The sequence below is a fragment of the Oncorhynchus tshawytscha genome, linkage group LG29 (genome assembly GCF_018296145.1).
Source record: "Oncorhynchus tshawytscha isolate Ot180627B linkage group LG29, Otsh_v2.0, whole genome shotgun sequence".
NCBI lineage: Eukaryota > Metazoa > Chordata > Actinopteri > Salmoniformes > Salmonidae > Oncorhynchus > Oncorhynchus tshawytscha.
Genome location: NC_056457.1, coordinates 9,553,886 through 9,566,982, shown reverse-complemented (window position 1 = coordinate 9,566,982; position 13,097 = coordinate 9,553,886). Strand labels below are relative to the sequence as shown.

Here is a 13,097-nt window from a genome sequence, read left to right as displayed (position 1 = left end):
ACACACACACGCAACCTATATCTTCTAGCCACACACAGGCACTTGCACACTAACAGGCAAACAGATGAAGTAGAGAGAGAAGGAGACAGACACGGGGAGGAAGCCGAGAGACACAAGGTGGTCCCTCAGTATGGAGACAGCAGTTTGTCCAGTTGTTTCTCCTCTCTTCCTGTGCTAACAAAGGCTTTCTCTATGTGTGTGCCTCTAGTGTCTGATAAGCCTCAGTCATTATGATTACACAGACAAAATGAGGGCAGCCTCTCCCTTAATTGAAGAGATGTTTTTCTCGGCCGCTGTTTGTGAGATAAGGTAACGGCCAGACACGCAGCAGACACGCAGCAGACACGCTCAAGGCGAATACGGAGAGATAGAAAGAGTGTGTGTGTGTGTGTGTGTGTGTGTGTGTGTGTGTGTGTGTGTGTGTGTGTGTGTGTGTGTGTGTGTGTGTGTGTGTGTGTGTGTGTGTGTGTGTGTGTGTGTGTGTGTGTGTGTGTGTGTGTGTGTGTGTGTGTGTGTGTGTGTGTGTGTGTGTGTGTGTGTGTGTGTGTGTGTGCGTGTGCGCATGCGTGTCTTCCTCCTATGCTGGCTGCTCTTATGAAGTCTCTCCAGAACTTAACAAAGGCTCAGTATGGAAAAACAATTGGGTTGTTTGGACAGAATGTTTAATAAAGTAGAGTGCTTGGTCAAGACGTTCTGGTAATGCCCATTCTTGTTTTTCCTCTATATACAGAACAGTACTCCCTGATACCAGAACACGTAAACAGAGGTGGAACTAGAAATGGAACAAAATCTCTTATCCCTCTCACTATCCGTCTACGTCTCTGTTTCTCTCTCTCTCTCCCTCTCTTGCTCACCAGCTCCATCCCCCACACACTCACCCCTTTTTCTCTTTCTCTCATTCCCTGCTGTTCTTACTCCTCTACTCCCACTCCTACTGTCCAGTTCCCCAACCGTCCTTAAAGTTATGGCCATAATGAATTTGACTGCCTGCTTTATTGAATGGCTCTCTCTCTCTGGGTGTCTGCTCTTAAGTGTATTGCGAGACTGTCATATTTTCCCCAGGCTGTCGGTTTAATGTTTTTGTGTTTGCAATAGATTTTTAGGAAAAGCCTCTCTCCTCATACTCCACAGTGTGTTGAGAGAGAGAGGTAGAGAGAGAGAGGTAGAGAGAGAGAGAGAGAGGTAGAGAGGTAGAGAGGTAGAGAGAGAGAGAGAGAGGTAGAGAGGTAGAGAGAGAGAGAGAGAGGAGAGAGAGAGGTAGAGAGAGAGAGAGGTAGAGAGAGAGAGGAGGTAGAGAGAGGAGAGAGAGGTAGAGAGAGAGAGAGAGAGAGAGAGAGAGGTAGAGAGAGAGGAGAGAGAGAGGTAGAGAGAGGTAGAGAGAGAGAGAGAGAGCGAGAGAGAGCGAGAGAGAGAGAGAGAGAGAGAGAGAGAGAGAGAGAGAGGTAGAGAGAGAGGTAGAGAGAGGAGAGAGAGAGAGAGAGAGCGAGAGAGAGAGACATTTGAAATGTCTTTATTATTTTGTAAGCAATGAGAGCGTTTCCCATGCCAGTAAAGAGGTGAGAGAGAGAGAGAGAGAGAGAGAGAGAGAGAGAGAGAGTAGCCCCAAACCTCCACCCTCTTATCTCTTGTTACAGTTTTTCTCAATTGCTAAAACACTAAAACCCATTGGCTGAACAAAGTTCTCAGTTGCCTGGACTCATTTAGCTAATTATGCAGTCTGTTGTCAATACCTTACTGTAGTCACTCAACTCCCCCTCCTCCTTCTATCCTCCCATTCTCCTGTATCTCCACAGCTCTGTGCTCTGCTGACTGCACTGGGTGGGGGCACACACGCGTACAAACACACACACACATCTGGATGGGGGCTGCGCTTGACTGTGCGGCCCTTAAGGACAGGGTTGATTTCTCACTGGGAGGGGCCGTGTTCTTGGCCTCTGTCGTAATGTGTTGTTTTCTTTACAGCCCGTCTGCTGTTGGTGAAGACATATGGTGACACGAACTGGCAGTGAAATGGCTGCAGCTATGAGTGACCTTTTGAAGAACACAGTTTAGGCCCCCCCTCCAATTTTTTTTTTTTTCCCGCTTTTTTGCTGAACAAAAGTTTCAGCCAGATGCGTTCATCCGAAGCAACTTACAGCCATGTGTGCATGCGTTTAGGGTATGGGTGGTCACAGGAATCAAACCCACCATGTTCTACCAACTGAGCAACAAAGGACAACTTTTTTCGATTGATGTCCTCTCTGATGGAGCTGTATTTAGACGATGCGAGTAAACACACACACACACACACACACACACACACACACACACACACACTGTGGAAAAGCTGAGTGAGAAAGCAGCAGGCGTACCTTTTCGCCAGCCTTCTAACTGTCTCTAATGGCTGAAGAAGAAACAGTCCTCTGTGACTAACCTGTCATACAAACACCACCTTGCGACTGAACAGAGTGGAAGCCCTTAACAAAGTCCTTATTGTCACTGACTGTGTGTGTGTGTGTGTGTGTGTGTGTGTGCGTGCGTGCGTGCGTGCGTGCGTGCGCGTGTCTGTGCGTGCGTGCCTGCGTGTCCGGTTTGAGACTGTCAGGCAGAGAGGGAAGCTTCGCCAGGGAACATGACTGAGAAACTCCATTATATGATGAGAGGAATTTACTCCGCTAAATCAGCATTTCCTCTTTGAAGCCCTTCAGGTTTTATTGTATGTAATATAATTAGCTAATTAATCAGCAGGGCCAAGCAGCTGATGCAGGTGGGGGGTTAGGAGGCCAGTGGCTGGGGGGTCAGCGGGGATATGATGGACCATTTTTGTAAACATGTGGTAAGATGAACAGACATGCATCTTGACTTGCTGAAGTTCGGTGGTTTATTGGACTGCACCTGGCCCGAAAGGGGGCAGCACCTGTCTGACCTTGATATGTGAGAGCGAAAGAGACCTTGAACGAGTGGAATATAATAGTAGGCCCTCAGTCGTTTACATGCTGACTTGTTGCGTGGTGGCGACTGTCGTTTATAATGAGTACTATCTGCTCTGTGTTTCTTCCTCAGGGTTCATCTACACGGGTGATGTGGTCCACAGGATGCTGACGGCCACCCAGTACATCGCCCCCCTCATGGCCAACTTTGATCCCAGTGTCTCCAGGAACTCAACCGTCATCTACTTTGACAATGGTACGTGGCATTCAGTCCCTAGTTTTTCTGTGCTCTGTCCTTAAGATATTAGCAACTCCAGCTACAAGATCCCACGTCTGACAGAAGTGCGTAACTTGCAAGATGCAAAAGCTGAGACCCATGGCTCTCAAAGGCATGCTGGAGCACATGACGAACTGCGCCAGAAGCACAGACTATTGGTGGGAAAAGGAAAACCTAATAATGGGCTCTTTCAAAAACAGGTCAATCTTATGGTTGGAATCTCTTCTCTGACCATGTAGGCCTCCATTGCCAATCTCCCCAAATCAGTGTCTGCCTCCCAAATGGCACCCTATATCCTATTTCGGGGATAGGGTGTCATTTAGGACGCAGCTAGTGACTGACCAGCTGAATGACCTTTTCCAGTGGACCTTTTCCATCATGGGTTAGGCAGTGTGGCAGCTGATCGATACCCAGCCTAGATGCTCTTTTACCAGTCCATCCATCAGGCAGTGGCCTGCCAAGGCTGCATGTAGACAGGAACCTCAGCCTCGCCTCTCTACCTCATACACATCCAATTAAAACCTGATTCATCTACTTTAAATGTAGCCCCCCATGGGGACCCACTGGCAGCCTCTCTTTCGCACTTTAAGAAGTATTCAACGTTGTAAGAAGTTGTGTCTATGTGTTTTCAACATTTTCCAGCCCTATGCAGTCATCGTCCCCTGCCGACTAGTACACTATTCCCAGTGTGTCGAGAGAGATTTTTTTTTGCCTAACTTTCTGCAGCATATAAGCCATTTTAGGGAAAAACAAGGCCAGCTTGTGCAGTGCACTCATTCTCACCCAGTGTGTATTTTTAGAAGAGGGAGCCCCAGATAGCACGGCTGCTTTCTCTCTGAACTCAATGCATTTTAAGTAGGCTCCGGACTTCTATTAGGCTTACCTTTTATAGCGCTGACTGGTGGAACTCACACGGCCAACAAGGAGTAGCCACACTACTCTCTTTTCCCTCCTCCAATCTACCTATACCTCTGTCTACCTCTACACGTCTTCAATTTACCCTCAATTGCCCCCTCTCCCCCTCCCTCCTTCCCCACCCAAAACAGAATCCAAACAGAGTAGCGTTGCGTTCCCAGCCCCCCTGTACACTGTTCTAGCCAGGACCCATTCTCAGTCAGATAGAGAGAGTATTCAGAACAGACAGGGTTACTGTGACAACCGCTGGCTGTATCCCAAATGGCACCCTGTTCCCTATACAGTGCACCACGTTTGACCAGGGCACATGGGGCACCCCAATTTCCCATATAGGGAATAGGGTGCCATTTGGGACGCGGCCACTGACATGCCCTGCCTCGATTCCTGTCCTCTCTACATCAAGCATGCGGCCCCATGCCCCGGCCAGGTCATCGAGAATCCTGTAGCATCAGCCTCATGCATAGGCCTTCTGGAGGCCAGGTGTGGATATTATGGGGTTTCCTGTAGCACTACAGCTGCAGTACTCCTAGCTGTCAGCAGAGAAACGAAATCCCCACTTTACTTTGGACGGGAGAGAGGTTCAGGCTGTGTGATGGTAAAATGGATTACTTATGTTAACAAACCTTTATTGCTCTGGCTCCTGGCCAAATGACTGTCTGGCTGCATGGGAGAGAAAAGGCATCACTTTCACGTCCAAAGGCTCTCCAAAGGCCACACTAAATCAAAACAGCATGGGGAGGAACGTGAGGTTTGCACCCAGGGTAGGGATGTGCGTGGTTATTTCAATATCTGAACGGGATGTTAGTACTCAAATACATTTTTGGAGAGAAAACAGGCCTCTTTTAACCAGATTGCTTTTTCTAAATGAAATGACAATATCCATGTCACATTGTTATATACAAGGATATACCATGACATTTCAAATGATTCACTGAATAAAATAACAAACTTTTCAGTGTTGTTTCTGACATGCACGTGCCCCCCACCAAAAGGGGGTAAAAGTTAAAAGTTAGCGTGAAGGCTACAATGAGCAACCAACAGGTAGGCTGTTTTATCTGAATGGGGTTGGGGAGAAAGCGCAGCATGTGGCTTCAATCAGCCTCGCTACTCCAGTCAAGACAGGCACTGTTATGTGGGATGATGAATAACGTTGTGGCTGCTACAAGTTAGCTAGTCTTGGCTGTAGCCGAGTTGCCTTGGCGTCTCTCTCACTCTCTCTCCCTCCCTCTGCTCGCTAGACACACCGCCCCATATAACCTCTGCAGGCACAGCTGCAGCAATAGAGCGCCAGCCTCTACCACGCGCAGCAGTGCTCAGGTTATAAATGTGTGTTTTAAAAAAAACACAAATGTATTTCGAAAATACTGATATCCGACAAAAAAAAGGATACTATTTGAATATTGAAATGCTTGTGCTTGTTCAATGAACCATAAACAATTAATGAACATGCACCTGTGGAACGGTTGTTAAGACACTAACAGCTTACAGATGGTAGGCAATTAAGGTCACAGTTATGAAAACGTAGGACACTAAAGAGGCCTTTCTACTGACTCTGAAAATCACCAAAAGAAAGATGCCCAGGGTCCCTGCTCATCTGTGTGAACGTGCCTTAGGCATGCTACAGATGTGGCCAGGACAATAAATTGTAATGTCCGTACTGTGAGACGCCTAAGACAGCGCTACAGGGAGACAGGATGGACAGCTGATCGTTCTCGCAATGGCAGACCATGTGTAACAACACCTGCACAGGATCGGTACATCCGAACATCACACCTGCGGGACAGGTACAGGATGGCAACAACAACTGCCCGAGGTACACCAGGAACGCACAATCCCTACATCAGTGTTCAGACTGTCCGCAATAGGCTGAGAGAGGCTTGTAGGCCTGTTGTAAGGCAGCTCCTCACCATACCTCACCGCCACCAGCATCTTCTATGGGCACAAACCCACCGTCGCTGGACCAGACAGGACTGGCAAAAAGTTTTCTTCACTGATGAGACGCGGTTTTGTCACCAGGGGTGATGGTCGGATTCACGTTTATCTTCGAAGGAATGAGCGTTACACCGAGGCCTGTAGTCTGGAGCGGGATCGATTTGGAGGTGGAAGGTCCATCATGGTCTGGGGCGTGGTGTGTCACAGAATCATCTGACTGAGCTTGTTGTCATTGCAGGCAATCTCAATGCTGTGTGTTACAGGGAAGACTTCCTCCTCCCTCATGTGGTACCCTTCCTGCATGCTCATCCTAACATGACCCTCCAGCCACCAGCCATATTGCTCATTCTGTGCGTGATTTCCTGCAAGACAGGAATGTCAGTTTTCTGCCATGGCCAGCGAAGAGCCCAGATCTCAATCCCTTTGAGCACGTCTGCGACCTGTTGGATTTGAGGGTGAGGGCTAGGGCCGTTCCCCTCAGAAATGTCCGGGAACTTGTAGGTGCCTTGGTGGAAGAGTGGGGTAACATCTCACCGCAAGAACTGGCAATTTTGGTGCAGTCCATGAGGAGATGCACTGCAGTACTTAATGCAGCTGGTGGCCACACCAGATACTGACTGTTACTTTTGATTTTGACCCCCCTTTGTCCAGGGACACATTATTCCATTTCTGTTAGTGACATGTCTGTGGAACTTGTTCAGTTTATGTCTCAGTTGTTGAATCTTGTTATGTTCATACAAATATTTACACATGTTACGTTTACTGAAAATAATCGCAGTTGACAGTGAGAGGACGTTTCTTTTTTTTGCTGAATTTACTAGGCTTACATGTATCTTTTATAATCTGAGAAGGTGAGACTGTGGTATCAGAGAAGACACGTCACAACTCATTTTGGCTACCCTGGGCGCCTCCGGCAATGTTTGAAACTTAAGGAACCTTGCCTCCTCTGGGTTTTGCTCTCCAAATTCTTATCTAATAGAAATCTATGTAGGTCTATGTAGTTCTCTGTTGTCATGTGTAGTTATATATCAGGGGTGGGTAATCATTTTGTCTCAAAGGGCCACATTGGGATTTCAAAATTCAGGGGGCTGCATAAAATTCTTTGGGGACCGATTTTGTTATAGGTCCATTATAATTTCTACAAACTTTCTATCCAGTTTTAAACCCCTAGGATTCCCACACCTGTTATGTATGGTTCTGTATGGTCCTGTGTGGTTATACTGTATGTGGTTCTATATTATTTTGTATGGTCATGTGTGGTTCTATGTGGTTCTAAGTGGTTTTGTGTGGAACTGTGTGTTTATATGTAGTTCTGTGTGGCCCTGTGTGGTTATACAGTGTGTTGTTCTGTGTGGTACTGTGTTGTTCTAAGTAAGTTATATCTAGTTCTAAGTGGTTCTTTGTGGTTTTGCATGGTCCTGTGTGGTTATGAGGTCCTGTTTGGTTGTCTAAGGTTCTGACAGTCTCCCTCTCTCCCTTCCTCTCATCCAGGCACTGCTCTGGTAGTCCAGTGGGACCATGTCCACCTGCAGGACAGCTACAACCTGGGCAGCTTCACCTTCCAGGCCACACTGCACAGCGACGGCAGGATCGTCTTCGCCTACAAAGAGGTCTCTCTCTCTCTCTCGTTCTCTTTATCTACATATACCTCTCTCTCTCTCTCTCTCTGTTGCTCCCTATCTAGGCTATATGTCCCTCCCCTCTGCCTCTTTCTCTCTCTTTCTCTCTTTCGGCTACTCTTAGTCCCTCTCTCACTGTCTCTCTTTATTTCTCTCGCTGCTCCTCCCTCCACCTCTCTCCCATAGATGGGTGGATTGCTTAGCGACAAAACCCGATCTGTGCGCAACCCTTGAGGAAAACAGAAGGGATTAGTTTAGAATCAAAGGATTGTTGACAACATGCACACTTTATTTCCTTTCCAAATGTTCATTGAGAACATAAATACATTTGCACAATGAGTATTTGTTGTCTCTCTCAAATATGTCGTTACCGTTGTTGGCTAGCTAGATAGCGATAATTAGCTTAACAAGACATGGTATCAAGAACAAGATAAAACCAGCTGAAACGAGCCACCTACGATTCCCCCCACATGGTAGCTTCTTGTCATTGTTCCTAGCTATCTGAGCTTTCAGAATGGTAACAGCACACGGCCTCTGCAATATTCGCTCATCATTTCCGTGACGTTGTCAGCTGACCCAGCTATAGGGGTGTAGGAGTGACATAACGTCACTCGTAAGGGAATGCTTCACACTCACAGCGCTCTCCTTCTCCATGTCTTTCTCTCTCTCTCTCTCTCTCTCTGTTTCCGTTTCTCTCTCTCTCGCTCTCTCATTCCTCACCCCCTCTTCCTTGTGGCGACGGAGCACTTATTACATTCTCTCTGTGATTGAGTTGATAAATAAAGCTCTGTGCTCTCCAACCTCTGTTCTCAATCAGGGCATGACGCGACATCTCTCTTTCTCTCTCTCTCTCTTTCTCTCCATTCCAATCAGGGAGTACTTTTCTCTAAACACTCACCTCATCCACCTTCATGTAAAGACGTAAAGGGCACTGCTGTGTTCACTTCACTTTCACCACACAATAAAAGTGTGTCTCTCCAAGGATCTCTACATTCTCAAGTTTGAGCCCGCCAGACTTGTTTTGTGGAATTATTAATTGGATTTTCTGGGGAGATGAGTTGATTGTACGCTCTTTGTTCTTGCCAGTAAGTGAAGTCCCATTGTCTGTAGGCTTGCGTCACAAAATGGCACCCTATTCCCTACATAGTGCCGGCCCTGGTCAAAAGAAGTGCACTATAAACGGTATAGGGTGTCATTTGGGACACATTTACCCCAGCCTTCCATCAGCATCAGAAACTGTTAGGCCTCTGCCTGGTTTGGTCTGTTTGCAGGCAGCTCAGTTAGATAGACAGGTGTGGCGGCTGGTGATTGATGCCCCTCCACTGGTCTCTCCTCTCTCTTCCAGATCCCCATCGAGGTGGCCCAGATCAGCTCTGTCAATCACCCGGTGAAGGTGGGCCTCTCCGATGCCTTTGTGGTGGTCCACAGGATCCAACAGATTCCCAGTGAGTCACCATGATGCAGAGAGTGCTGCGTTACTGCACGCACGCACACACACGACTCCCTGCGTCGCTACATACACATAAACCATCATAAACCACATCCCACACACACACGACTCCCTGCGTTGCTACATACACATAAACCATCATAAACCACATCCCACACACACACGACTCCCTGCGTCGCTACATACACATAAACCATCATAAACCACATCCCCACACACACACGACTCCTGCGTCGCTACATACACATAAACCATCATAAACCACATCCCACACACACACACACACGACTCCCTGCATCGCTACATACACATAAACACATAAACCACATCCACACACACACACACGACTCCCTGCATCGCTACATACACATACACATAAACCACATCACACACACACGACTCCCTGCATCGCTACATACACATAAACCACATCACACACACACACGACTCCTGCATCGCTACATACACATAAACCACATCACACACACACACACGACTCCCTGCATCGCTACATACACATAAACCACATCACACACACATCACACACACACACACACGACTAAACCCTGCATCGCTACATACACATAAACCACATCACACACACACACACGACACACACACCCTGCATCGCTACATCACACATAAACCACATCACACACACACACACACGACTCCCTGCATCGCTACATACACATAAACCACATACCACACACACACACACACACACATGCACGCACACCTTTTACCACTCACACATCACGTGTACACATACCACATTACACCTTTTACCACTCACACATCACGTGTACACATACCACATTACACCTTTTACCACTCACACATCACGTGTACACATACCACATTACACCTTTTACCACTCACACATCACGTGTACACATACCACATTACACTTTTTACTCCACACACACCATCAAACATCACTTCAGTTTTTTACTGTGTATATACCATCACATACCACCTCATACTGCATGACACCAAAGGATGGGCAGTGGATACATACAGTAAGCCAATCACATGACCGGTACAAGTTTTTTTCCCCCCTCTCAGAACTCCTCCCTTGTGGGGCTGGAATACGGTGAAGTTGCCCGTAGACCAGGGGTGGGCAACTACCGCCTGCGGGCTGCATTCGGGAATTTTAAAGATATATTTTTTGGAGTTTTTAAAAAACACTCCAGGTCACAGCCATTGGACCGATATATATTGGACCTAAAATAACTGCCCTTTTTCTGGCCCGCAAATTGATTTTGATAAACAAATACGTTTTTTTAAAAGTCTGTGTGCTGCCTTTTGTTGTATTCGAAATCCCCAAATTCCCCCCTGCCCTATATGCTGATCTCGGTTCAGTTCTGCATTTCTCCCACTGGGGGAAGGGAAGTTGGTCCTAGATCTGAACCTCACGCCAAAGCGGCATGAGTTCAACCTTTTGTTGTGGCCTCTCAGACGGCAGAATGGGAATGATTACATGGGCGCGGTCCAGAATTGTCTCTTTGCATGACGTTCCTTCCAATGTAGGGCCATTAAAGTTAAAAGAAAGTTGAGCAAAGAGGAGAAAGTCAACCTTTTCATCTACTGCTAGACCCTCTCTGGGGCTTTCATTTCATTTTCAAGTCTGCAAAAATCATTCATTTAATTGCTTGTTGATGATATGTTCATAGGACTTGGCTTTTGAAGAATGTACAGTATTTGTTTCACGTAGCGTTTTATAGCTTGTTATTTATAACATTTCGACGTTGTCTGGAATTATTAAATCGTGGGTAATAAGTACCTCTGCTCAGAAAACTTTAAAGACTCCCCGTTGGAACCCCATCGCCTACATAGTGCACTACTTTTTATTTTACCAAAGCCCTATGGGCACTACATAGGGAATAGGGGGCCATTTGGAACAAAGCCACTGTGGTCAGTAATAAAGGGTTTAGGTGTTATAATGGGGAGTTCAAACCTGCTGCTCAGCTGTTCTGTGAATGTTGTGCTAGTGTGGTTGTTGATTATTTCTACTTTTCTGAAAACTGTGGGTTCAGCTGTGCTCTTGTAACTGTAGCCACAGTAGCTCTCCCACAACACTCTTGTTGGTACTATAGAGCCCTCAAACTCAACTCTGGACCTCGAAGCCAGTTCGACTGTGTTTTTTCATTGTTCCCCTCAAATCAAATCAAATCAAATTTTATTTGTCACATACACATGGTTAGCAGATGTTAATGCAAGTGTAGCGAAATGCTTGTGCCTCTAGTTCCGACAATGCAGTAATAACGAGCAAGTAATCTAACTAACAATTCCAAAAAAAAAATCAGGAACTCATTTAGACCTGGGACACCAGGTGGGTACAATTAATTATCAGGTAGAACAGAAAATCAGCAGGCTCCAGACCTCGTAGGGTACGAGTTGAATACCCCTGCTATAGAGGGTTCTCGGGCTTCCAAAGGACTTGTGTTAAATACTACCCTCTTTGATGCAGTCTTTCTAACGTTCAGCTCAGCTGGATGAAAACCGTCTGCTCAACTGCATCCCAAATGGCACCCTATTCCCTATGGGACCTTGTCAAAGGTAATGCAGTATATAGGGAATAGGGTGACATTTGCGATGTGGGGTGGGGGGGGCTGAAGAGTATTTATCTCCGCTCTGCTGAGGAGTATTTTTCTCTGCTCATACAAGAGTAATAAAGGCCTAGTTTCTTTCTTTTAATTATTATCTTAATGTTTTTTTAATCAGGAGGTGCTGCCGCACCCTCAGCACCCTTACTTCAAACTTAATCCTTACTTTACCCAGTTAATGCCTAAACTTAAATTGAACCCTATCCCTAACTTTAACCCTAACGTTAACCATTCAGAATTAACGCCTACACTTTTGTGGACTGACAACGAAGATACGGCACCAGATGGTGTAATTTAAACGTCAAGCCATGGCGTAATTCTGTTGCTGCAGTTATGCCATTTTATTTGGAGATTCGGTTGCAAAGTTCTGTCTGTTCTAGCCTGAAAGACTGTAAAATGCTGAGCCAGCTTCCTCACAAACTTTTACTGGGTTCACTTCTTTATTTATTTTGGTTTAATGGACAATACAGCCCAAACAGTAGTACTGTACTCCCTCTGAAGTAAACTATTGGTTTCCTGTATGAGAGGCCTCTCCTTTGGAAGTGTAATATCCTGAAAACATACATTTGATCATATATTTCATATACCTAGGGAATGGTGGCGAATGTGATATCTCTAGAGAGGAGAGAAATAGGCAGGTTGGTGGATGAACATGGAGAAGGTGATATTTGGGCAGAGAGCAGACACCCATGTCTGTCTGTCTGTCTGGAGAGAAAGGTCAGGATTAGCGTCTTGGGTCTTCAGCCGGTCAAAAGGGCAGGACGATCTCTCTCAATGTGTCTCAGCCGCTACTGCTTAGTAAGCAAAGCATGTAGCCAATGCACCCATTTCAGGATATACAGTACCAATGTTAGCCACTGGTTCGTCAACATGTTATGCCGTGCAGTGCTCTGAAAAGGCTGGATTTGGTTGTTTATAACTGATGATTCTTAATTAAAATTGTAGGAAGGTTTATGCCTCATGATTTTTGATCACTATAACTCTCCTTGATGTGGCAGGGCTTGCAAACTATCACGGATTAGAAAGGGAAACCTAGCTGCCCAATTACACGAGCCTTCCAGACGAGCTAAATGCCTTCTATGCTCACTTCGAGCCAAGCAACACTGAACCATGTGTAAGAGCACCAGCTGTTCCAGACGACTGTGTGATCACGCTCTCCGTAGCCAATGTGAGTAAGACTTTTTAAACAGGTTAACATTCACAAGGCCGCAGGGCCAGATGAATTACCAGGATGCGTGCTCAGAGTCTGCGCTGACCAGCTGGCAAGTGTCTTCACTGAATTTTCAACCTCTCCCTGACCCAATCTGTAATACATAAATATTTTGAGCAGACCACCACACTCCCTGTGCCCAATGACTATCGCCCTGTAGCACTCACATCTGTAGC

The 13,097-nt window shown here is 46.4% G+C and overlaps 1 protein-coding gene across 4 annotated transcripts in view; it reads left to right on the top strand.

Annotated features, from left to right (window-relative positions):
* The window catches only part of plxdc2b (plexin domain containing 2b), a 169,961-nt gene that overhangs the window by 117,687 nt on the left and 39,177 nt on the right, over nucleotides 1–13,097 (top strand). For all 4 annotated transcript variants that reach the window (XM_024393051.2, XM_024393052.2, XM_024393053.2 and 1 more), the window contains exons 5-7: nucleotides 3,043–3,165; nucleotides 7,525–7,643; nucleotides 8,998–9,097. In XM_024393051.2, coding sequence (XP_024248819.1) covers nucleotides 3,043–3,165; nucleotides 7,525–7,643; nucleotides 8,998–9,097 — 342 coding nt within the window. The remainder of the gene's footprint in view (nucleotides 1–3,042; nucleotides 3,166–7,524; nucleotides 7,644–8,997; nucleotides 9,098–13,097) is intronic.